Source organism: Rhinatrema bivittatum, chromosome 7, assembly GCF_901001135.1.
Source record: "Rhinatrema bivittatum chromosome 7, aRhiBiv1.1, whole genome shotgun sequence".
Taxonomy (NCBI): domain Eukaryota; kingdom Metazoa; phylum Chordata; class Amphibia; order Gymnophiona; family Rhinatrematidae; genus Rhinatrema; species Rhinatrema bivittatum.
The window spans coordinates 111,074,510-111,102,016 of NC_042621.1; the positions used below are offsets into that span (position 1 = coordinate 111,074,510).

General features: G+C 43.4%; 1 protein-coding gene across 2 annotated transcripts in view; it reads right to left on the minus strand.

The window, feature by feature from the left end:
* CDH23 (cadherin related 23) overlaps positions 1–27,507 on the minus strand; it is a 1,814,588-nt gene that overhangs the window by 404,254 nt on the left and 1,382,827 nt on the right. Inside the window, exon 28 of one of the 2 annotated variants that reach the window (XM_029608940.1) lies at positions 25,846–25,906. In XM_029608940.1, the coding sequence (XP_029464800.1) occupies positions 25,846–25,906 (61 nt within the window). Of the gene's footprint in view, positions 1–25,845; positions 25,907–27,507 lie in introns of those variants that run through there. The other variant, XM_029608939.1, reaches the window with a different exon arrangement.

The following is a 27,507-nucleotide window of genomic DNA, read 5'->3' on the forward strand; positions in this document are numbered from 1 at the left end:
AAGGTGATGTATATAAGGAAAAATAACCCATGCTGTAGTTACACGATGTTAGGTTCCATATTAGGAGTTACCACATAGGAAAAAGATCTAGGCATTAGAGATGTGAATCGGAACCGGAATCGGTTCCGTTTCCGGTTCCAATTCACATCGTTAATTTTTTTTTGTGCAGCCCGATCGCGGTTTTGTTTATCAGCTGCGCCCGAGCCAAAACACAAAAAAACTCACCCGACCCTTTAAAACTGTTCCCTTAGCTTTCCCCACCCTCCCAAACCCACCCAAAACTTTTTACAAGTACCTGGTGGTCCAGTGGAAGTCCCGGGAGCGATCTCCCGCTCTCGGGGCCGTCGGCTGCCACTAATAAAAATGGCACCGATGGCCCTTTGCCGATGGCCCATTGGCCAGGCCCTGTCACATGGTAGGAGTACTGGACAGCCGGCGCCATCTTTAAAAATGGCGCCGCCAGTGCTCCTACCATGTGACAGGGGCCGGCCAATGGCACGGATACCCTGTCACATGGTAAGGGCAAAGGGCCATCGGCGCCATTTTGATTAGTGGCAGCCGACGGCCCGAGAGCGGGAGATGGCTCCCAGGACCCCCACTGGACCACCAGGTACTTGAAAAAGTTTTTGGGGGGGTTCGGGAGGGTGGAGGAAGCTAAGGGAACAGTTTTAAAGGGTCGGGGTGGGTTTAGGGATTGTTTTGGTGTGCCGTTTTTCCCGCCCTCACCCAAAACGATAAGAGAACCCCAGGAACAAAATCGTGGGGTTCTCTTATCGGGAGCCCCCGATTTCTGACGATTTTTAAAATATCCTCCGATATTTTCAATCGTCCGAAGCCCGATTGACATCCCTACTAGGCATTATAGTGGATAATACATTGAAATCGTTGGCTCAGTGTGCTGTGGCAGTCAAAAAAGCAAACAGAATGTTAGGAATTATTAGGAAGGGAATGGTGAATAAAATGGAGGATGTCAAAATGCCTCTGTATCACTCCATGGTGAGACCACACCTTGAGTACTGTGCACAATTCTGGTTGCCACATCTCAAAAGAGTTATAGTTGCACTTGAGAAGGTACCGAGAAGGGCAACCAAAATGATAAAAGGGATGGAATGCATCCCCTATGAGGAAAGGCTAAAGAGATTAGGGCTGTTGAGCCTGGAGAAGAGACAGATGAGGTGGGATATGATAGAGGTCTAGAAAACAATAAGAGCTCTAGAACTGCTAAATGTGAATCAGTTATTTACTCTTTTGAATAATAGAAGGCACTCCATGAAGTTAAAAAGTAGTACATTTAAAACAAATCAGAGAAAATTGTTTTTCACTCAATGTATAATTAAGCTTTGGAATTTGTTACTAGAAGATATGGTTAGTGCAGTTAGTGTAGCTGGGTTTAAAAAAGGATTGGATAAGTTCTTGGAGAAGTCCATTAACTGTTATTAGTCAAGTTGAATTAGGGCATAGCCACCGCTATTACTGGCATCAGTAGCATGGGATCTACTTAATGTTTAGGTACTTGCCAGGTACTTGTAACCTGGATTGGCCACTGTTGGAAACAGGATGCTGGGCTTGATGGACCCTTGGTCTGACCCAGTATGGCATCTTCTTATGTTCTTAAAGACAAGGGTTTGGGGATGTTGGAGAAGGTGGGGTAATCTAGTGGTTAGACCATTCAACTCTACATCAGAAACAAAGAGGTCAGTAATCAAAGGGTTTAGACACCTAAATTGACCCTTTTGAAAACTGAATGTTTTTGAGCATTATCTGGCCAAATTTAGTGCCCAAAGGATGAATTCCTAATTCTAGGCAGCTAATTTTAGCAACAGGGATGCTTATATTCAGACATCATCTGGCTAAGGAAGTTAGCCAGATAAACATATTCGGGTAACTTAGCCATGCCACTGAATATACTCAGATAACTCAGAGTCAGCCTGATAAGTTAGGGGGAACGAGGGGAGGACCCTATCTGGATTTCTATTTATTGGAAGGGGGAATGGGAATTTGATGAAAGGGGGAGGTCTGGTATTGGACTGGGAGATTTTGATTTAATGGGGAGGGTTTTGGGCAGGGACTGGGCATCGCCACATGGTACTTTCTATTTTTACACTAGTTTTGGGGGGCCTGCCTTGAATGGCAGCTCTTGGGATGGGCAGGGGGGTCTAGTTTGACCACGGTGACTTTTTAAAACTTTTTGGGGGGATTAGAGTCATGTTGGGCCACATGGCCCTTTAATTGTGGTGAAGGAACATCTGACCTGCATTAGGGTTCTGATGCTTCTGTGCTAGAATAAAAGCTGTAGATAAAATAACATGGCTGAAAAATGTCTGTCAGCCATGTTATTTTATTTACATAGAATTTACTATGCATTAGCTGCTCTGTATGCATTATGCAATTTTATGCATGCAAAGCAGCTAATTGAAATAAGGGCAGATTTTATGCTAATACAACATGCAATATCTCCACAATAGGACTATATTTCATGCTACACAGTGTTTATCATGCATTATAGCCCTATCGCAGCTTGATAAATCTCCCCCTAAATTAGCTGGATAAGTTAGACTTGTTATTGAGGAGATCTAAACTTAGCCAGATAAACTTATCAGGCTGACTCTGACTTATCTGAGTGCTGGAGGCTGAATGGCTGTTTCCTGTGTGGCAACGGGTGGTGGTGGCCGACTGTCGGGCAGGCTGCATGATACTTCCCGGGCAAAATCGTGACTTCTCTCAGAGCCTAGCAAATGGGGCTCAGAACCTGAACCATTGAGGACATGGGAGACATGAACTCCACGATGGACTACTGGTCAGGAAGGGCAGAAGTCATGGCAGGAAACACTCTTACCCTTCCTTTCCTCTTGGAAGATATGTTATACCGCAGTAAAAACAAGTATGTGGAACTTTGATGCCCAGCATTAGGAGCCGTGTCTAAGCTTGTGCCGCCATCTTGACTCCTTCCCCCATATTCAAGGGCAGGTAGTTTCAAAAATAAATATATGTACTGTTTTGAAAATACTTGCACACATGCTCGGAATCACCAGTTAACTGATACCTCCACCTGTTCACCCAGTCCTTCTCCAATACACTTAGATCCTCTAGTACTTCACTTTGAACCCCCACCAATTCACCCTGACCGCTCACCTAAAACCTGTAGATGACAGATGAATCTGATTTCACTTGGGCGAGCTATTTAGCAGGTGTAAAAGTGTATGAATAAGTTTGGTAATGTATACACATATATCTCTTATAAAATAACAGCTACCATATGTAATTCTGAACTCCACCCCAGAATATCCCTAGCCTGCCACTTTTTCTCTCAATGCAGAAAGTACATGTATACATACTACTTGCATGTGTATATGCTATTTTTAAGAGCGGAATGTCTTTGAAAAGGCTAAATCTAATTGAAAATCAGCTTAATTTAGGCAGTCAAAATTTGGCCAACTAAGTTAAACACAGCCTTTTTTTTTTTTTTTTTAAATCTGTATGAGGCACAAGGAGAAGTGCAAGCCATCATTGCCACAACTTGCAGTTTTCTCATCTATAACTGGGAGCAATGGAAGAATATGAGATACTATAGAAGAGGAAATGGAAGGCTTCGACCAAAGATGAGGAGATGGAAAATGATAAAAGACAAGATTGTGAGAAAGCAGGTGACGAATAGAAGGGAAACATGGGCAGCTGTGACTAGGGGAGGCTCAACGGAATTTGCTGCCTGAGGCGAGGGATGAGATGGCTTCCCTCCCCCCACCTCCTGCCAAGGCATGGAACAGGTGAAATCATCAAGAAGGGGGTTCTCTTTGTAGTCTGGCCCTGTCGATGATTTGAAATGCTCAGAAGGGGGAAAGCAGGGGTCAGAGTTCCCAGAGGAATGGCAGATAAAGTTTCAGACATGATATTTCTAGGAAGCTGGCAACCCTGCCATACTGCCAGGAACCCTAAGACCTTGGGGAAGTGGAAGATGGGTACGTAAATGGTCGCAGTCTGTTCATGACGCACTCTCTACAGGTCAATGCAAGGGCATTAGGAACCCTAGGTGAACTTTACAGCCTTGAGCCCCTGCCCTCACCACACACAATTAAAATTCTGCATTTATAATAACCAATTTTACATGAAAAAGGACATACAAAATATAGTTTGAGATAAAAATATCATAACAACATGTACATTATTTAACATGCACTGCTGTGGTGCCAACCAGAAAACCCTCCAAAAAAGCAAATCACACACTTAGAATGCCTATAGTATTAGGCCTATTGTACTGCATGTTGGGTGTGGGCTTTGTCCTCACAAAGCCACAAGTAAACTAAAAGAAGAGCACAAACTCAAACAATTTTATCTGTGAAAAGACAACACTGCAAATATTACCCAGCCCTAAACACAAATATACCTCCTATTAGGAAAACAGAACCAGCCAGCCTGCTATAGATCCCTATACAAACTACACATTAATAGGATACCTTATCTCAGTTATACATGCAGAACACAGACCCTCACCAAATACCGAAGAGACCATAAAGTATAAACAAACATGTAGACAAAAACTGAACTGGAAAACGTCGACAAGCCAGTCTATATGTTATTTAACTATATATATTTAACTCAAAACTACCTTTTGAAACAGTCAAAAATCTAATCAAGGATCCTTCCTCCTCCATCTCAAACAACCATGACTTCACAAAAAATCATGCAATGAATATACTAATTCATTGATAAACAAAATCAATACACTTAAATCACAATTCTCCCCCAACCAACCATCAAAAGAGCCAGAAAAACAACCAATCCATGCATATTGGAACTCATTCGACACAGTATCAAAACTTGAAGTAAATCAAATAATCACTAAAATGAAACCTGTGGCCCACCCACTGAATCCTATCCCTGCAAGTACCCTGAAAAAAGTAAACAGTGTAATAACCCCAATTGTCCCAACCATAATAAATCATTCACTAGCAGAAGGACTGGTTCCTAACATGGCTAAACAAGCTGTGATTAAACCAATTTTAAAAAACAAAACTGGCAAAATCAAAGGCTGGAGCAATTACCGACCCATATCAAACCTATCTTTCATTGTGAAAATCCTAGAAAAAGCAGCTTTATAACAAGTAGAAAACCACCTTGAAGACAACAACATTCTATACCCAAACCAGTTCGGATTTAGAAAAAAATCGTTCAACAGAAGCCCTTCTCATCTCTTTAACTGATTTGGTGCTACAAGCCTTTGACAACAATAATTAATTTATCCTGGTACTAATTGACCTTAAAGCAGCATTCGACACAGTATTAGAGATGTGAATCGTGTGCCAGATCGTTTTAACGATCAGGTTCGGATGGCGGGAGAAAAAAATCGGATCGTTAGAGATGTGAATTGGAATCGGTTCCGATTCCAATTCACATCGTTAATTTTTTAGTGAGGCCTGAGCAGATAAAAAAAAACCCCACCCCGACCCTTTACAAATGACCCCTTTGCTCTCCCACCCTCCGGAACCGGCCCCCCAAATGTTAAATTACCTGGTGGTCCAGTGGGGGGGGAGGGACCCAGCGCGATCTCCCGCTCTCGGGCCATTGGCGCCATTTTGGCTACCACTGATAAAAATGGCACCGATGGCCCAATAAAAAAAACCCCACCCCAACCCTTTACAAATTACCCCTTTGCTTCTCCCACCCTCCCGACCCCCCCCAAAAACCTTTTACATGTACCTGGTGGTCTAGCGGGGGGTCCGGGAGCCATCCCTTCTATCATACCCTCGGTGCCGGTGCTGCTGGACTGGTTTCAAAATGGCGCCGATCACCTTTACCCTCACTATGTCACAGGGAACGTTCCCTGTGACATAGGGCCATCGGCGCCATTTTTATCAGTGGTAGCCAAAATGGCGCCGATGGCCCGAGAGCGGGAGATCGCGCCGGGACCCCCCCCCCCCACTGGACCACCAGGTAATTTAACATTTTGGGGGGGTTCGGGAGGGTAGGGGAGGGTAAAGAATTGGTTTTAAAGGGTCGGGGTGGGTTTAGGGGTTGTTTTGGTGTGCCGGTTTTCCCGCCCTCCCCCCAAATAATTCCCGTACTCGATTTAACGATTTTTCACGATAAATCGAGGGAATTCCTATTGTATCGAGTCCCTTACCGATTAATGACAATTTTAAAATTATCGGACGATAATTTAAATCGTTAAAAAATGATTCACATCCCTACACAGTATACCACACCCTGCTATGTCACCAGCTAAATGAAATTGGATTAGGTGGAAATGTCATCAAATGTTCTCCTCCTTCTTAAAAGACCAGACATTCCAAGTGAAACTAGGAAATCAAATCTCAGACACCACCTCACTCGATACTGCCATCCCCCAAGGGTCAGCACTCTCAGTCACTCTGTTCAACATCTATCTCCTGCCTATATGCGCGCTTCTAATAAACCTGCGACTAAACTTCTTCCTTATGCAGACAATATACAATTCTATATCCTGTTTGACAAAACAATTGATAAAACTACGACAACCCTGTTAACATACATAAAGGCCATACATCAAAAACTTTCCCACCTGAAACTAACTCTCAACGCAAAAAAACACAGAAATTATATGGCTAAAGAGAGACAACTCGATACCCAATCCGCCAAGCCTAAACCTAGGAATTACCAACAATACTCCATCTGATGAGGTTCAAGACTTTGGAATTCAAATCAACAAATTAATCAAATCAGGATACTCCAAGCTGAAAATTCTACATCGACTAAAACCTCCGCTAACAATACAACTTCTACATCGTCTTACAAACTCTTATTTTCTCTAACTTAGATTACTGCAACTCCCTTTTACTTGGCCTCCCCACAAGCCTATTAAAACCATTACAGTTACTTCAAAACGCATCAGCAAGACTCCTCCTAGGAACAAGGAAATTCAATCACATCACCCCTTCACTGATAGCCCTGCACTGCCTTCCGATACAATCTAGAATCCATTATAAAGTGTTGTCACTAATATTCAACTTCATCAACAGTATAGATCCTTGCTCATTAGGAGTGACACTACAACTCTATACACCACAGAGGGACCTAAGATCACAAAACAAAGGTCTCCTAATGATACCCTCTACTCAGAACACACACCTAATGCAAATGAGAAACCGCATGTTTTCAATAGCAGGCCCCAAGCTGTGGAACTCACTTCCAGAGCCACTACGTCAGATAACAGAAAAAAAGACCTTCAAGAGGGAACTGAAAACAACCATGATACTGAGACTTGCTCTGACAGGCCAAGAGATAATGCTAGTTGAACTATCAATGGAAAATGAATGAGATAAAGGTTTTCCTAGTATGATTATAATCCTTTTACTGTTATGTAAACCTAGAATGAATTAATATGAACTAAATTATGATAAGAACTACCTTGAAAACAATGTGGATATATTTTCATGAAACAGAATATGTATTCTCAGTGATTCTGAATTTGATGAGTGAACATTAACACAAAGCATATGTCCATTGACTATGAATTGTAAACTGTCGTGATCTTCTTTTGGAACAATGGTATATAAAATGACTAAATAAATATATAAAATAAATAAAATAAAATATATGCAGTGAAACAATGAAAAAATAGAAATTCCATTCCTTAAAAAACATCAAACAATAAAATAAAAGATTATAAAACAATCATAATAGTAAAACCATACTAATAAAAAGAATACATATTTCAAACGAGCTGATGAATAGAACAGCATCCAATAATTAAAATCTCATATAAACTTATAAAAAATGTTCAAAACACCAATAAAATATTTCAAAATAGCAGACTTCAAATAGCATCTAATAATTAAAACTAAGAATTAAAAAATCCCCACGTTCAATACCTGGGAATTTTTTATTTCCGGTCACCCTGAGATTTCTATGGATTAGTGAAGGAGGGGAAAGCGGGGGAACTTTCTCCTCCTCCTTTCTCTTACACAAGTTCATTCATACTCATATATGCACTTACATAAAGAAAATAAGATGCTTTCACACATGCTCTCATACATACATACATACATGTTCTCACCTATCTACCCATGTGCTCTCATCCCCACCTGCTCTTTCACGCATACATCACATGCTCTCATACTTGCTCTTTCACACACATAGCACATGCTCTCTTGTACATACACATGCTCTCACCTACACAGATATTCTCATAAATGCTCATGCTCTCAGGCACATGCAAACATGGTTTCTCACATACATACATATACATATGCTGTCACCCACACACATAGATGCTTTCACACATGCTCTCTCATATGCACCCATGCTCTTACACATCCACACATCCACACAAGCTCTCTTGCATGCTCTTATTCACACATACACACATGCTCTATCACATGCACACCCACAATCTCTCCCTCTACTTCACTCACATGCACTGCATTAGACTCAATCTCCCCTTTTTTTTGTGACTGGGGAGGGATGAGCTCAGCAGGCAATTGTCTCATTTCTCTGCCAGGTGGGTTGGCTCCACTGGCGGTCCATGGGTCCTCTTCTTTTTTTGGCCGCTAATGAGTTGGGCTCCACCGGCGGCCTGTGGGGCCTCTTCTTTTCTTCACCGCAGGTAGGTTAGGCTCCTCCAACAGTCACTGGGCCTCTCCTCTTTCTGGCAGGTTGAGTCTCTTCTCTTGTTCAGCCCTGCAGGCATGTCATGTTTTTGCGCTATCAAGGCTCCTCTGCAGGCGCGTTAGGGGTGAGAACCCTGAGGGCACTTGATCCATGTGTGCAGTCTAGGCTCCTCTTCTGGCGATGGGCACGTCATCTATGTGCACCACCAAGGCTCTTCTGGCCCCTGAGGTGAGAACCACGCGAGCCTAACTTTAACTATATGGTGGCCAGGTGAGATGGGCACCGGATGGGAGTTTTGGAGGGCATTTTATATTGCCCTAAAATGTTGCCGCCTGAGGCAGCTGCCTCACTCTGCCTCATTATAGAATCAGCCCTGGAAGTGACATTAAGAGGCAGATTTTATAAAACTACGCGCGCGCATACTTTTGTGTTAAACAATTTTTATTATCATTAAAGCACATAACAACATAACAGCATAACTGCAACTTCACATTTCAAGGATCCCCAAGGCTGCCCAAAATCGGCAGCCTGTGCGCGCCGAGCCGCACAGCCTGCCTCCGTTCCCTCCACCCCCCCGCACCTTCCCCTACTAACCCACCCCCCCAGCCCTATCTAAACCCCCCCCACCTTTGTTGCACAAGTTACGCCTGCCCGAGGCAGGAGTAACTTGCGCGCGCTGGGCCGGCTGCCGGCGCGCCATGGTCCGGTCCGGGGGCTGGTCCGGAGACCGCGGCCACTCCCCTGGAACGCCCCCGATGATGCGTCGGCCGCGACACGCCCCCCGACATGCCCCCCGGCACGACTTACGTGCGTCCTGGGACTTTGCGAGCGCCGGCAGCCTATGCAAGATAGGCTCAGCGTGCGCAGGGGGGGTTTGGGGTAGGTTTTCAGGGGTTACGCGCGTAACCCTTTGAAAATCTACCCCTAAGTGTTCAATGGACAGAAAGAGCTGGAGAAAGGAGGGGAAATAGAAGGAAAGGAGAAGGAATTAGAAGACAGAGAAAATGAAAACAAAATAAGAAAATTGATAAAGATAAAATAGTTATTTTCCTTTTCAATTTTTCATTGTTGAATTTTCAAAGTATTTAATGATTTCAAAATTTATTTTAAACTGATATTTTTAAATATTTATGCTCTTGTCTATTTTTTAAATTTCTGACATGAAGCACTTCTCTTTATTTGTTAGCTTTATATATCTTTAAAAACATTTTTTAGGGCGGGGCCACATTATAACTTTTCCTCTCTTTCTCTTTGCCCCAGAATTTCCCATAAGTCAGTATTCTAGATTCAAGGAGGAGAAAAAAAAAAAGATTCAGTGGCCACAGTAGAGAATAAGTTGAGAAATGGACTATGCAGTAAATAGAGAAAGGAGATGGCTCCACTCAACACTACAGAAGGAGGAATTTAGCAGTCTGACATCACTTTAGGAGGAGAAGAGGCAGGGCTGTTGGAAGGGTAAGGGAGGGATAATATAAAGAAGAAATGATGAAGTGAACCAACTTGTGACTTGTCCTGGGCTTCAAAATTCCTTGTTAAGGGACTGATGGCATGCATGACGATGAAACAGCATAACAAGCATTTACATTGCCATGCCATGTAAAGGGGATGGGCGTGGTCCATGGAAATATTGATTTGACTTGCTCCCCTTTATACGTAATTGCTACCTTACGGGCCTATACAGTAAAAATTGCAGGACCCTCTCCTGTGCGCGCGATACAGTAAATTAATTTATTTAAATTAGGGTCCGCGGTAAAAAGAGGTGCTAGGGACACTAGCGCGTCCCTAGCGCCTCTTTTTGGACAGGAGCGGTGGCTGTCAGCGGGTTTGACAGCCGATGCTCAATTTTGCCGGCGTCGGTTCTCGAGCCCGCTGACAGCCACGGGTTCGGAAACCGAACGCCGGCAAAATTGAGCATCCGGTTTTCAACCTGCAAGCCGCGGGCCCATTTAAAATTTTTTTTTTTTTAAATGTTTTACTTTTTTTTAACTTTTGGGGCCTCCGACTTAATATCGCCATGATATTAAGTCAGAGGGTACACAGAAAAGCAGTTTTTACTGCTTTTCTGTGCACTTCCTTGGCGCCAGCAGAAATTAGCGCCTACCTCTGGGTAGGCGCTAATTTCTTAAAGTAAAATGTGTGGCTTGGCTGCACATTTTACTAACTGTATCGCGCGGGAATGACTAATAGGGCCATCAACATGCATTTGCATGTTGCGGGCGCTATTAGTCTCGGGGAGGTTGGACGCACGTTTTCGACGTGCGTCCAACCTCCCTCACTCAGACCTCTGGTTCTCTCCATCAGCTTTCTCCCAATCATATCTTTGGTTCTCCTAGGATGTTTTTTCTTTAATTTCTCTCCTGCAATTCCCTCCAAGCTGATAACTACCAGCTAATGAGAAGCATGACATTAGGGCTCCAGCAAACCAGGGCAACCAATTATCAAAGATATTTTGAGGGATATTTTTGAGATGTGTAGTGGAAATGAATAAAGTATTATTAAACACTCTTGATATGCACTGGCCTGCATGTTATTTAACCATTTAACCAAAATAAGGGACCACCTGAAGACTGGAGGATAGCTAATGTAACCCCAATACTTAAAAAGGGCTCCAGGGGCGATCCGGGAAACTACAGACCGGTTAGCCTGACTTCAGTGCCAGGAAAAATAGTGGAAACTATTCTAAACATCAAAATCACAGAATATATAGAAAGGCATGGTTTAATGGAACAAAGTAAGCATGGCTTTACCCAGGGCAAGTCTTGCCTCACATATCTCCTTCACTTTTTTGAAGGAGTTAATAAACATGTGGATAAAGGTGAACCGGTATATGTAGTGTATTTGGATTTTCAGAAGGCGTTTGACAAAGTTCCTCATGAGAGGCTTCTAGGAAAAGTAAAAAGTCATGGCATAGGTGGCAATGTCCTTTCGTGGTTTATAAACTGGCTAAAAGACAGGAAACAGAGAATAGGATTAAATGGACAATTTTCTCAGTGGAAGAGAGTGGGCAGTGGAGTGTCTCAGGGGTCTATATTGGGACCCTTACTTTTCAATATATTTATAAATGATCTGGAAAGAAATACGACAAGTGAGGTAATCAAATTTGCAGATGATACAAAATTATTCAGAGTAGTTAAATCACAAGCAGATTGTGATAATTTGCAGGAAGACCTTGTGAGACTGGAAAATTGGGCATCGAAATGGCAGATGAAATTTTATGTGGATAAGTGCAAGGTGATGCACATAGGGAAAAATAACCCCTGCTATAGTTACACAATGTTCGGTTCCATATTAGGAGCTACCACCCAAGAAAGAGATCTAGGTGTCATAGTGGGTAACATATTGAAATCGTTGGTTCAGTGTGCTGCGGCAGTCAAAAAAGCAAACAGAATGTTGGGAATTATTAGAAAGGGAATGGTGAATAAAACGGAAAATGTCTTAATGCCTCTGTATCGCTCCATGGTGAGACCGCACCTTGAAAACTGTGTACAATTCTCAACTTGGAGAAGAGATGGCTGAGGGGGGATATGATAGAGATGTTTAAAATCATGAGAAGTCTAGAATGGGTAAATGTGAATCAGTTATTTACTCTTTTAGATAATGGAAGGACTAGGGGGCACTCCATGAAGTTAGCATGTGGTACATTTAAAATTAATTGGAGAAAATTATTTTTCACTCAACACACAATTAAGCTCTGGAATTTGTTGCCAGAGGATGTGGTTAGTACAGTTAGTTTAGCTGGGTTTAAAAAAGGTTTGGATAAGTTCTTGGAGAAGTCCATTACCTGCTATTAATTAAGTTGACTTAGAAAATAGCCACTGCTATTACTAGCAACAATAACATGGGATAGACTGTTTTTGGGAACTTGCCAGATTCTTATGGCCTGGATTGGCTACTGTTAGAGACAGGATGCTGGGCTTGATGGACCCTTAGTCTGACCCAGTATGGCATATTCTTATGCTCTTATGTTCTTACCACCTCTTCAAATGTAGAGTGATTGCCTGTCCTAAGCAAAGTTGAAATCCTGGTGTTTCACCTGTAATATCAAACAAGACCTGAACCATCATGGGAGTTTCAGGACAAGATTTGCCAGTCCTCCAGCACAAAGATTCATGTTGGTTTTTGATAAATCTGAGGCCCCCTTAGTTGGGTGTTAAAGGTTGGATTTATTGGTATCCATTGAACCACCCTAGTTGTATAGAGTTTTATTTTTCTTATTCAGCTCTTGTTAATCCATAATTGATATATCCACTTACTTAGATATAAAGTAACATCTTAACTGGTTACAAACCTTCCAATGCATCAAGGGGTCAAATTTAAAAATGTTGCTTGTGCTGTAAAGTCCATATATACGAGTATCTGGGGCACGTGCAAGCAACATGTATTTTAAAAGTTGGAAATTAGCCGTGTAATTCCATATTTTGAACTGGCTCCTGATGACATATAAGTCTGCAGAAATTGCTGTTTAGGCCTCACACGCCAGCTGAAAAGTCTGGGTCAACAGGGAGGGGCGCAGGATGAAAAGCCAGAGGGGTCTAGCTGACCTCGAAATAGATTAGGCGAACTGGAGGATTGACTGGGAAAACTGGGAATGTCCCTCGCTTAACTGAATGCGTTAAAGCCAGTTTCTTAAGGATGATATGCAAAGTATGTTTGCCTTCGTAACCTCTTAAAATTAGGAGCACACATATGCACGCAAAGCGTATTTTAAATCTTGCATGCGTAAATGCGCGCACGATTTAAAATTTCAGCGGATGTTTGTTCGTGCACCCATACACATATGTATGGGCACCCACGCACTTCTTTCAAAATTACCATCAAAATGTCTAACATTATCTGAATGTTATTTAATTCTGAATAAGTATTCAGTTTACCAGCATCTGTGGAGTAATAGTTTTGCTTGTATTTTTATGTTCTCCCCCTTGGTCCCCAGTGTCACTTCTCTATTTTCATCTACAACCTGTGGTGGTGCAACACAAAAAAATACGGAAGTGGTTTTTAAGCCATGCAAAAAACAACCTGATTGCACTCCCACTGTCATTAGAGGAAGTTCAGTTGAGGAAATTTTGCTGACTTTGCCACGGCAGCAGATATATTGTATATCTGCACAGACATGAACAAACAAACTGTAATTTTGAAGACATTGTACTGTCACCCAGTGCATAGCCCGGATCATTAATAATACTCATTGCAATTTATTTTCTATAAAGTGCTGGACCAGTATCACAATAATCCAAAGACTATGCTGTGTGTAAGTGTGCAAGCTTTTGAGATCACAGAGATCCTTTCTTCATGGCCAGGCCAGTAGCTAGCGGTCCCCAATTCACTACCAGTCACTTCAACTCCCTGACTTGGCAGGAGGCACTGTGGAAGGCGGAAGCACACATGTATAACTGAATGAACATTCTGCACAATTGAAGCTTTAGTGGATACAGGATAAATAGCATGGTATGCTCTCCTTACCAGGATAATTTGTGCTTGTTAAGCCCTAATTTTTAACATCTGCCTCAGAGCAGATGTTAACTTTTTAGCTCACATGCTATATAAAGGGCTTGGCTGCCAGCATACATTGTGGATTTCAAGATTGAGGATATGTGATTGTAGGAGCAGAAGCAGCAGGAGAAGGAGTCGCTGAGAGGAGACACTGAGAAGAGAGTATGACAGACAAAGAAGGAGCCCAGAAAAGAGAAAGATAAATAAAAGGAGGAGATAGAAGGGACGGAGAGGAAAAAAGAGAGAGGAGGAGGAAGGTGTTAGGAACGTGGACCCTTGAGCTGTGATGTGGTTGGCGCAGCAGAATGAGAAAACCATATGGCCCACGCCGACAGCTAGCAAACAACATAACCTGGTTGGGACCAGCTGGAGCTTCACCTATACCAACCGTCTCCCCCATAGTTTGAGCCCTTGGGTTCTGATGGCCAGCAGGTTTTAGGCGGATCCCGGGGGTAATATCCAGAGAGCGAGAGTCCAGGACCAGGCGAGGTTTGGGGCAGGCAGCAAACAGCAAGATCCAGTAAACAAGCCAGAGGTTGGGGCAGGCAGCAGACAGGTGTAGATCAGGTCCAAAAGTGAGAGTCAGGTCCAAGAAGCAAGCAGGAGGGTCAGAGAACAAGCTGAGGTCAAACCAGGAAGTCAAGCCAAGGGAGACAGTGCAAGTCAAGTGCAAGGACAGAGACAATCCACAGCAGAGAGGACCAGAACTGGAAGGGGAGATAGACCAGAACACAGAACCACAGCAAGGAGGCAGGAACACAAGTGAACAGGAACGTGGGCACACAAAGAAGGGAAAGTAATACGCACTGAGGAGCAGATCCCTCAGGAGGCCTGATGCTGAGGCAAGGACTGCAGGGTTGAGCAAGTTCAAATATCCAGGGGCAGATGACATCATCCAAGGGGATCTTCTGCCATTTCCCACTTCGGTGCATATATTATGCACATACTTGGGCACGCATGTGCCTAAGGCATCCACCACCAAGTCCATGCTGTGGACGTGTTTGTGTGCCTGAAATGGCAGCATTCTGTTGCAAAGACGGTGTGGGATGCCAGTAAGTCAGATGACTGGGAGGGAGCAGCTGGGGACCATGGGTTCTAACAGAAGGAGAGCAGACAGGGTCAGAGACAGAAGCCTAAGAGCAACAAAGGACATCACAGAGGTAGCCACGCCCATATAGTTTAAGGTCCAGGACCATCTTACTGAGGCTGCCAGAGGAAGATGTACCTTGCACATTTTATTTATTTATTTATTTATTTATTTATTTATTTAAAGGTATTTATATACCGCTTTTTAAAATAAAATTTTATCAAAACGGTTTACAATAGTTTAAAATAAGATAAAAATAAAGTGCAAATTAAACTAGATAAAAATACATAAATTTAGTTAAATAGCTAGAAAGTTACTAGCTTAAAATAAAATTCTTAATTAAAAAATAAAACAATAATAATAATAATAATAGTAGTAGCGTGCCATGGTAAACAGAATAGGAAGAGTAAAAAGGCGAGAAGGGGGAGGGAAGAAGTGACGTGTTGTCAGGTAAATATATCCCAAAAAATGATGGGAATGAAAAAGAAAAAGGTTGAATGAAAGATTAAGGTATTATGTGTCAAGTGAGCAGAATTGGAGTAGTATGTGTCAAATGAATGGGGTTGAAGAGGTGGGAACTTCAGTTTTGTTGGAAGAATGCTTAGAGGAGTTATTAAATGCCTGTTGAAAAAAGTATGTTTTCAGAGCTTTTTTGAAATGATGAGGGTTCGATATTAGACGGAGAGGGTTGGGTAGAGAGTTCCAAAGAGATGGTCCTGCTACTGAAAATGCTCTCTTTCTGGTTATGTCTAATCTGGCCTGTCGTGGTGAGGGAATGTCTAGGAGATTTTGAGTGAGAGATCTTAGATGTCGGGTCGGTTTGTAAATACGAAGTAAGGTGCATAACCAGGTGGAGGAAGAATTATAGATTAAGCTGTGAATGATTGAGAGTATTTTGTATTTTATCCTGTATTTTATGGGTAGCCAGTGAAGAGATTGTAAGATAGGAGTTATATGATTGCGAACCGGGATACCAGATAATAAGCGAGCTGCACTATTTTGGACTAGTTGTAGTGGGTGAATTGATGAATCGGGTAAACCTAGGTAGAGTGCATTACATATGACTTGAACTCATAGACCAGAAGTTAAAGCCTGATATTGATCCTTAGACAACCAGTTCTTATGCAGTATCTGGTCTCTTAGTATTTTCAAACCACAATGGCCGCAGTTGGTACACTGTCTCCAGATGTTTTCCATGAGCTACTGCTTGCCCTGGGCAGACAAACTGGAATGTATATTAAATAGCCCAGGTGGAGGCAACAATGACAGAACCTCAATACATTGCCAGTCTATATAATGTGATGAGTACAACTGATTACATGCATGTAGCGCTTATGCTAGCTCATAAAATGGAAGTAATTAGGAACAGGAAATCCTTTCATTCTCTAAAGGCTGGATTTTAAAAGGGTTACGTGCATAAGGTATGCGCGTAACCCTTTTAAACCCCCCCTGCGCGTGCCGAGCCTATTTTGCATAGGCTCGGCAGCGCGCGCAAGCCCCGGGACGCGTCTAAGTCCCGGGGCTTCGCTAGGGGGGCGTGTCAGGTGGGCGGCGCGATGATCAGGGCGTTCCCGGGGAAGTGTCAGGGGCGTGGTGCAGCCTGGGGGGGGCGTTCTGGGGGCACGGCTGAGACCTCCGGAACAGCCCCCGGGTCGGGAGATGGCGCGCCAGCAGCCCGCTGGCACACGCGAGTTACGCTTGCGAGAGGCAGGCGTAACTTTTAGAATAAAGGTAGGGGGGGTTTAGATAGGGCCGGGGGTTGGATTAGGTAGGGGAAGGGAGGGGAAGGTGCGGGTGGGTGGAAGGAAAGTTCCCTCTGAGGCCTCGGAAGGAATGGGCAGCGCGCGTAGGGCTCGACGCGCGCAAAGTGCACAAATGTGCACCCCCTTGCGCGCACTGACCCCGGATTTTATTAGATACGCGTGGCTGCGTGCATATCTTATAAAATCCAGCGTACTTTTGTTCACGCCTGGTGCGCGAACAAAAGTACACGCTCGCTGTTTCTTAAAATGTACCCCAGCGTGTACAAGTGTTATGTGATACATACATGCAGATTCTGAATGTGACAATTTGATATCTCAGGTTCTGCCATGACTCCTTTATCCTACCACATTCTGCAGTGCCCTCTTTGTCCAATTCAGGGAGATTTACTATGGCAGAAGGTGACTGCTAGGTAAGCTTCTTCTTCATCTAATCTAACCTTCAGCTACACTACCACCAAACGTGCACTTACTTCACCCTGCATATTAAGGTTGCCAACTGGCTCCAGATTTTCAGGACAGGTGAATCCAGTCCTGATTTTACCCTATTGCATGCAGGGACTTGTAGTTCTGCTTTCCCTATTGCAATCCTTAAAAAGAGCAAGACTGCAAGCTCCTGCATACAGTGGGGTAAAATCAGAAATGGATCAGCCTGTCGTGAAAAGCCGGAACTAGTTGGTAACCCTACATGCATACCCAGCAGGGCCATTATGAGACAACTTTTATACTTATTTATTTATTTATTTAGAACTTTTCTATACCGACTTTCCAATAACAGAATTACTGATCAATTCGGTTTACATTTTGAACAATAACAGTGACAAGCAAATGTCTTACAGAGAACAGGAAGAATAACTTGAAAATGAATATATGGGGTTAAACAAAGAAATACAATATACATAGCCTAATATAGGCAGAGGCAGATAACTTCTGTGTGGGGTTGTGTATAGACTTTTTATACTTGAGACCAAACTAACCCCCACATGTATACGTACCACTTTCTGCCACCATCATGGGTGTGGGAAGGGGGAAGAGGCCAGATGATTTGTTTGGAAAGACACTCTCAAAGGAAAATTACATGTATGGTGATCAGTTGACACCACTTTTTTTCAGCTCACTTTTTTTTTCCCGTGGATTCCTCCTAAGTAATGAGGGTTATAGGTGATGGCTATGTCTCCTCTCTCTGGTGACTGTTCAGAGGACTTGGGTAGACAGGCAGTGCAATGAGGTCCATTCACTCCTTAACAGGGTGCATATTTAGAGTGTTAAGAAGTCACTTCAGCTCTATGGTTTGCTCAGGTGGGGCCTTACAATACTCCTCAGAGACAGTGACTTATGATTCTAATTGCCAGCTCCCTTCTTTAGAACATTGTACCACATCGATGCCCACATTAATTCTCTCCTTCCAGATCCATACTACACCCCATTAAATGTTAGGAAAGCACTGTGAGGAGGAGTCCGATCAGAAGCTGAGTCATAATGGATTGTTTCTCCTGTACGTGCTGCTACAGTCAGAAAGAAATGTGTGTTTAACTCTGCCTCTTTTTCTCTCTTGGCTAACTCAGCATTCCTTTCTGTATTTCCTTTTACAGAATACGGGAGTCCCCAATAGTAAGAATCATCTACTCCGGGTAAAGAAATGAGGTGTAACATCAAGGGGTTTGTGAAGGCAAAGCATAGGCCTTTGCTATGACACTTTAGGTGTCCATAGGAAATAGCTCACGGCCTAACAGTACATGGCAGGGGACGTAGGTGCTAGATGAACCCTCTCCATGGAGAAACCTCTCTTGTGGTTAGAACCATTTTCCTGCCTTTCTCATTGTAAAAGAAAGGCAGGAATACAAATTGTAAAACTGACCAACAATGCAAATTTTATTTATACAAGAGGGAAATACTCCACTATTTTTTATACCACCATAATGTCTTTTCTAACCGCAGATGGAGCACTGCATCAGGCTTTTCTAAACCATGTAAAAAGGCTAAAAGAACAATTGGTAGCAGCCTATATGTGGAGTCTGCCTACAAACTGAGCCAGAGGAATGAACACCGATATGACCAGAAAGTGAGGAAGAATGACTTGATGGCTGGAGACAGAATTCTGTTGTTAACAGGTGAAGGCCTACTCCTTATGTTGTTGAAGAAAAACTGAACAAATTGTCTGTTTACTGGGTAAGACCAGAGTGGGGTGAAGGGCCACTAAAAACTGTACACAGAAAAAACACCTCCTGTCCTCCTGATTGCCCCCAGAGGAACCCCAGGCTTTAGTTAAACCCAATCAGCTCCGACCCCAAAGGCCTGAGACCCAACCTCACTGGGAATTTGAAAGTAACCCTGGACAGAAACTGATAGAAACCCCTGAGTATCCATTGAAATACAGACATAGTGAGTATGATAGTGAGGATTTTAAAAAAGAATTTGGTGGGGGGAATATGAGGTTCACTTGGGAGTCACAGTGGTGAAATTTGAGGTAAAGTGTGTGTGTGGGGGGGGGGGGGGGGCGGGGGAAGATATCAATACTTGATGAAATAGGAATGCAAGAGGTTCCTCCCATTCTATGTGGTGATATTCTGTGGGCACTAACATCTCAAACAGCTAAATGTGCTTGCTATCTTGTGGAAATGTATATAGTTGTACAGTTTGAGACTATCCATGAGTGAATAAATGCACTGTTTGATATCCTGAAGCAATGCACATAGTCACACAGGAATGCATCTAATCATGCTGAGGTAGATCTTAAAAACATACGTGTGGGCGTACTTTTGTTGGCGCCACTGGCGCCAACAAAAGTACATCGGATTCTATAAGATACGCGCGTAGCCACGCGTATCTGATAAAATCCAGGGTCGGCGCGCGCAAGGCTGCGCAAAATCAGCAGCCTGCGCAGCCTGCCTCCGTTCCCTCCGAGGCCGCTCCGAAATCGGAGCGGCCTCGGAGGGAACTTTCCTTCCGCATTCCCCCCACCTTCCCCTCCCTTCCCCTCCCTTCCCCTATCTACCCCACCCCCCAGCCCTACCTAAATCCCCCCTACCTTTTGTTGTGCAAGTTACGCCTGCTTCAAGCAGGCGTAACTTACTCGCGCCGCCGCCGCAGCATCCCCCGCAGTGCCGGGGGACTCAGGACCGCCCTCCCGGCCCGCCCCCGAACCGTCACCACGCCCCTGGACCCACCCCGGACCGCCCCCTGACCCCCGGACACGCCTCGGACACACCCCCTCCCGCTTTTACGAAGCCCCGGGACTTATGCGCGTCCCGGGGCTTTGCGCGCGCCGGCGGCCTATGCAAAATAGGCATGCGGCGCGCGAGTGCCCTGCGCGTGTAAATCCAGCAGGATTTACGCACGCAGGGCTTTTAAAATCTAGCCCATAGTCTAATAAAACTTGTTCATTTCTGTAAATACTGCCAGCCCTGTTCACAATTCCATCTGCTTTCCTGGGGTGAAGGGAGGGATATCCCACCACTAACACCTTCTTCCCCAGGTAGAGGCACCAGGCGCCGAGAACACAAGGACCAACAGAGTCTGCCCGAGAGGAGTTCCCACCAGATTGGTTCCAGACCCAGGAATGCCCCACAAGATAATTGGGCACAGGGACATTACATTAAGTTGGCCAAAAAAAGGTAGATAAAGCCAGAAAGATAACTGAGTGCATTGGTAAAGGAATGGTCAGCAAAAAAAAAAAAAAGAAGGCGATATTGCCCCTGGCGACACCTCATTTGAAATACTGCAAACAGTATTTCAAAATAACATAAACCAGTTGGAGTTGGTCCCCAGGGTGGCTACTAAATGGTCTTCATATTAAAGCATATGGGGACAGACTTAAAGATCTAAACATGCATACCTTAGAGGAAAGGGGGGATAGGAGAGATATGAAAGAGATATTGAAATATCTCCAAGATTTCCATGCTCAAGAATTGAGCCTCTTTCAATGGAAAAGGGGGCACTAGCATGAGGGGTCATGGGGAGACGGTGAAAGGGGGGTAGACTCCGGCATAATATCAGGAAATACTTCTTTACAAATAGGATGAGGGATGTATGGAACAGCCTTCATGTGGAGGTGGTAGAGACAAGCCAGTATAAGAAGTCTGGAAAGCATGAAATAAGCACAGGAATCTCTGAGGGCGTGGCAGGGATCGTAAAGCTCAGTAGCTGGTGTGGATGGGCATTTACATTTATTGAATTTTTTTTTTTAATCGCTACACACAATAAGCAAGTAAAAAGAGAGGCCATATATTCTTTTTTTTGCCCTCACATTTTTCAATTTCTAAGTTTTCAAGTGTAAGTTATATAAATAAAGTTATATTTCTGGTTAAAAAACAAATGACTGTTTCTATCTCAGTCTGGCTTTTTCCTGAGAAGCTGGTAAGTGATTAGCAAAGAGAAAATGAAAATGATCCAGACCCTGAATTATATTTTGAGGACATGTTACATATGCATGCTGTTTTCCTCTCCCAAACTCATCAATCCACAGAAACACTTCATTTTCCTGTGCGTACTTTTAGCTGCAGATGATGAGAGGAATTTTCAGTCAGATCATTTTATCCGAATAAATGCCTTTAAAAATTGTCCTCTCAAGCTGAATCTTCAGAGCCAAAGCATGAGGAGCTCTATAGTGAGAAGAGATGATTCCACGAGTGTCAAGCTTGTAAATTTAGCCTTTCCTGATATATTTATACTTTGACAATTTTCAAATAAAGTGGGTACTCTTGCTCACTTTGCATCAGGTCTCAAAGGGAAAAGATATGCATGTTTTTTCCCTTAGAAATTTGCCTAGGGAAAAAATATCCAGGGAGATTTTTCACCTGCTTTCCCACAGATATTCCCCTGAAAAAAACAACATGTGGAAAATGCAACACCATGCACATTACCTCCCCTGATACCACCTATGTTTCCCTGGGCATAAAATGAATGTGTGTTGTTGATCCCCATGGACTTTTAGCCACGTATAGAGTGTTCCTTTTTCCAGACTTTTGAAAATGACTCTCCCTTCGTGACAGATGCACTGTCTATAACAGTTTCACTGCTGAGCAACTCTACCGTTGACCCTTAAAGCAATAGACAAGTGCTCACTGTGAGTGTGTGCAAAACTCGCATTCTGCATGCTCTAAAAGTGTGCGGTATGAGCTGCACACCTGTGGCACACCTGCCTTTCCGTAGAGGAATACAGTCACAGTGGCAACCTGCTGCAACTCTGGAAGATGCTGGCTTGCTATTAGTTTTCAGCTGTCAAGCATCAGAATTATTACGCCTCATGAACCAATCAGTAAATATCATCTCTTTACTCTTCATACCTGATCTTCATGATTCTCTACTCTCCTTCTTTTGTGGATATTTTCTCTCTCCCCTCTCCCCTATGACTTCTTCTCCGGTCCCTTTTTTGCCCTTTTTTTTTGGCTTTCTTCTTGCTCCATCTTACCCCTTGGCTGCTTCCCCCCTTCCCCACCCTCCCTCTTTGTGACTTCTCCTCTCCTTCCCCCCCTCTTCCTCTGTGGCTCTTCTCCCTTTACTTCCCATTGTGGATCTTGTCTTTTATCTCCTTTCAAACCATATCTCAGTGTTCTGGGTTTGCCCCATGACACCTCCTGTATTCCTACCAAGTGTTTAGCCAGCAGGAGAACAGGGAACAGACATAACAGAGGACAGGTGGGAAAGATTTACCAGTCTAGGTGTGCACCAGCACCTGGAGCAGCTGCAGAGATGCACAGCACATCACAATGAGCCAGTGGCAGCTGGTTTTAATGAATGACAGTGTGATCACATCACCAAAATATCTGTCCCTCTTAAAGGAAGGACACATTATCTACAGAGCTGCCCAAGGCCTCTGTCTATCCTTCCTTTGTTGAAGCAGTACTGATGAGTGCTCTCTGATTCACTGTGTGTACAGCTGCCAGGGTGATTAAGGGAGGGGAGGGTCTCATGGAGGACAGAGGTCCTTTGTCCAATAGTAGCCTCGCTAGAGCCAGACGCTCAGATGCAGAGCAGAATTAGGATGCTTCCCCTTACTACTCACCATACAAAAAGAGTATTTAAATTCTGCTGTCATCTCAATAACAGCAACACAAACTCCCTTCACTACCAGGCACTCTATGAAGTAACACAAAATCCTGAAAAAAAGACACATACTGAACACATCTATAGCAAACCTGAAGTGCCAAAAACAGCACCAACACCGAGAACTGAACCAGCTGCAACCCGGCTTACATAAAGGTGGCAATGCTAATATTGTGACGAGTCCTGGAACACCCATACACATCCTATTAGGAGGTACAGATTGGAAAAACAGAACAAGCTGTACTGCTACAGATCCCTACAAAGAAGCTACCTGCTAATAGAATACCTCACCTCGGACACACATGCACAACACAAACAGACCCTCACTAAATACCAAATAAAGAGACTACAAACTAGAAAAAGAAATATGCAGATAAAAACTGCACTGGAAACCCCCAGAAGCAAGACTCTTAGACCAATGCAATATTCGTGCGGGAACAACAGGCGCTCATGATTGAGTGCCCACTGTCCTTATTCGCGTCTATCCACTCTTCCGGGCGTGTGACAGATGCAGTAGGCAAATGAGCCGCTGCATTAAAAAGGAGGCTCTAGGGGAAACTGTGCATCCCTGGTGCCTCCTTGGCATTGGGTACTCAGGAGAAGTGGCTGTCAGTGCGCTGGTTAGGAAAACGGCGCTCAATTTTTTATTTATTTTTTTCACGCTGCCATGATACTAAGTTGGAGGAACCACAGAAAAGCTGTATTTTCTGCTTTTCTGTTAAAAATTTTGGGGCTCCTCAAGACAACGCCAGCTGTGGGACTGGCGTTAATTCTTTGAGGGTTAAAATGTGCACATCAGGCGCACATTTATTTTTTACATAAAGGGGTACAAGCTAATAGCCTCATCCAAAAGGCATTTACATGTGATGAGCGCTATTACCCACGGGCTGGTTTGGACGGGCGTTTTGGATGCGCTGATCCCCTTATTGTATAAGGGGTTATGGGCACTCTTCCAAAATGTCCGTCCAATCGTGGGTGAACCTGTGCACTAGCCTGAGCACATGGTATTGCATTGGCCTGCAATGCAACAGCGGCGATAAAGAAACTGAAATGCATTTCCTTCAGTACTGTGCAAAATACAAAGATATCAGATGCACATTTCCCAAAGCTGCCGGAGAAAATCCAAGACTTCCCACAAAAAAAAAAAAAACGAGCAGGAAAAACTCTAGAATCCTGGGGGAAAAATTAAAAACATCATCTACAGCAGCCAAATATGTTGTTTGCTGCCACCAGGCCAGAAATTTGATCTGACCAGGGAAGATATGGGCCAACACCAAAACCTGGGAATTGTCCATTCTGTACCTTGTAATTTTACTTTTCTGTTATTACTATTTTGTAAATTTTTCCCATTTTATGTTAATCATCTTGGTGGTAATATTCAAAAGCATTTCTGCAGCTAAAATATTGTTTTAACTGCAGAATTGGCTTGGATAAAATTGTCCACGATTCTGTGGATAAACTTATGTGCTCATGTCATATTTGTGTGAAAGTTTACCTGGACTGTGCAGGGGCATTCCTAGGGTGAAGTTGGGGAGAGGTTTGGACTTATACGCTTTGGACTTGATTTAAAAATCACTTACACAATTAAAATTGGGTTTTACCCATGTAAATGCACTTTACTCAAGTAAGTGGGCTTTTGAAAATTGCTACAATATATGCTATTGAATTGCCCATAAGATTTGCCTGCATAAGTGCACTTTATGCCAGTAAATGGTTTTTGAAAATTGCTATAATAGTAGTTACATTTACTAGGGATGTGAATCGTTTTTTGACGATTTAAAATATCGTCCGATATATTTTAAATCGTCAAAAATCGTTAGGGCCACGATACAATACCAATTCCCCCGATTTATCGTCAAAAAATCGTAAATCGGGGGAAGGGGGAGGGCAGGAAAACCGGCACACTAAAACCCCCTAAAACCCACCCCCGACCCTTTAAATTAAATCCCCCACCCTCCCGAACCCCCCCCCAAATGCCTTAAATTACCTGGGGGTCCAGCGGCGGTCCGGAACGGCAGCGGTCCGGAACGGCCTCCTGCAATTGAATTGTGTTGTCTTCAGCAGGCGCCATTTTTCAAAATGGCGGCGCAAAATGGCGGCGGCCATAGACCAACACGATTCGACTGCAGGAGGTCGTTCCGGACCCCCGCTGGACTTTTGGCAAGTCTTGTGGGGGTCAGGAGGCCCCCCCAAGCTGGCCAAAAGTCCCTGGGGGTCCAGCGGGGATCCGGAAAACGATCTCCTGCCGCGAATCGACTGCAGGAGGTCGTTCAGCGGGGACAGCCGCTGAACGACCTCCTGCAGTCGATCTCCTGCCGGTGACATTTTCCGTACGGAAAACGATTCGCGGCAGGAGACTTACAGAATTACAGGTAACTTATGGGCATATTTGCCCATAAGTTACCTGTAATGTTACAAAATGAAACTCCCTATGTATTACTTTGGCAATAGATGTAAAAATTGTCAGGCCAATAACATTTCCTGATTCTGAACCTATGCGCGAACATAGTTGTGAAGGTGCAGCTAAGCTACAGGGTAGAAGGGAAGGATCCCGACTAGTGGAACAGGAGATGCAGCTGCCAGAGAGAAGGAGCTGAGTCAAGGCTGCTGCTGCTGGCCTGGGGGAGGAGAGTGGTGGATGGAGGAGGGCAATGGAAGAGGAGATGAAGGGGGAGATTACACTTTGTCACACTACTATTTTTCTTGGCCACCAATTGCCACTTGAATGACCACTTAATTTATTTGCTGTGCTCTTAATAATTCATAAAGTCACAATTTACCACTGGCTACATGCATTTTAGAATATTACTCAGTGTACAGTGGGTGCAAATTTGTTTTCAGACACACAAGAATGGTAACAAAGGTGCAAGTCAAACTTACCACTGATGATCCGATACCAGACTCGCCCATTCTCACCTTCATCAGCATCTGTAGCTTTCAGCTTTAAAAACAACAGGAAGAACCATGAGCTTTTATATTTGACATTAGCTTCTATCCCATAACTAAAAATGTTAATTCTCAAATAATCAGGTCTGATGAAGGGGGTTCCTCCTCTTTTCAGCCAGGACATTGTTAATTAGACATATTTAAAGCCAATGCAGGGAACTCCTTACCTCTGGAGGGTGTGGCTCAGGTCAAGGTTAGATCATAGGTGATATGACCTTGGTAGTTTCCTTTTAGTCCATACTCAAAATCACACCAAACTCAAAAAGCACGATCTAAAGCTCCACTGATTGTTAATTCCTGAGGCCATGGACAAATACTGAATGTGGCATAGGAAGATAAGGGTTGTGGCACGTGGGCTGAATTGTGTATGCGTGAGACTGTTGCAGTTAACTGGCAGACTTGCGAGTGAGGTGGTTAGGGTCGGTGCAAGGATGTAAGGCGCCCTTGGCGAACCATACAGGTTGGCGTCTTCCCCCCAGGTGTGGCTCGCACCCAACATCCCCCCCACACACAATTTAAACAAAACTGTATTCATAACAACAGTTTTTACATTAAAAAGGATAAACCACAGTCTCTGGAGGTAAAATTATTACTTACAACAACATATTTACATTCACTGCTGTAGTGCCAACAAAATCCCTGTAAAGAAGAAATTGGAACTCATATGGCATTAGGCCTATGGTAATGCATGTCGGGTGTGGGCTTCGACCTCAGAAAGCCAAGAGTAAACAGAATTACAATGTAGTAAACCTCTCATATCAAAACAGCACTAAATGCCAGCATAAAACAGTAATATTCCTACCTATGAAAAGGCAACAGTACAAATATTACAACAGGCCCTAAAACAGCAATATACCTCCTGTTAGGAAAATACAACAATCCAAGCTACTATAGTCTCGTACACAGAAACAACACACTAGCAGAATACCTCATCTTGACCACATATTCAGAACACAGACAGACCCTCACCAAATACAGAATAAAGAGACCATAAAATAGAAATAGAAATGTGCAGATAAAAATGTGAACTAGCAACTACAAGAAGCCAGCCTGCGTATACTGTACAACAATGGAAAAAAACAGAAGTACTACCATTCCTTATAAAACATCAAACAATAAATCATTAATCATCATAGCAAAATCATCCTAATAAAAAAGATTAAATATTTTAAAACAGCTGATGAATATAATAACATCCAAAAATCAAGAACTCATAAAAATGTTCCAAATACCAATAAAATATTTCAATACAGCAGACTCATCAAATAACAGCCAAAGCAATCATTAAAACTAATAAGGATAAAACCAGATACCTTCTCTTCATACCTGAGAACTTTTGATTTCCAGAAGCCCTGAGATTGTCATGGATTAGCTGTGGCTGGGGCGGTGTTGCTCCATAAAAATGTTCTCTTCTTTCACCCGTAGACACATGCTCTTTCAATCACAAACATAAACATGCTTTTAATCACACTCACACACGCTTTCAATCACCCACATACTTACATATATACACAAATGCTCTCTCCACACATTTTTTCAATAGCACACACACACATGCTGTCACATACATACATGCTCTCTCAACACACTTTGAAT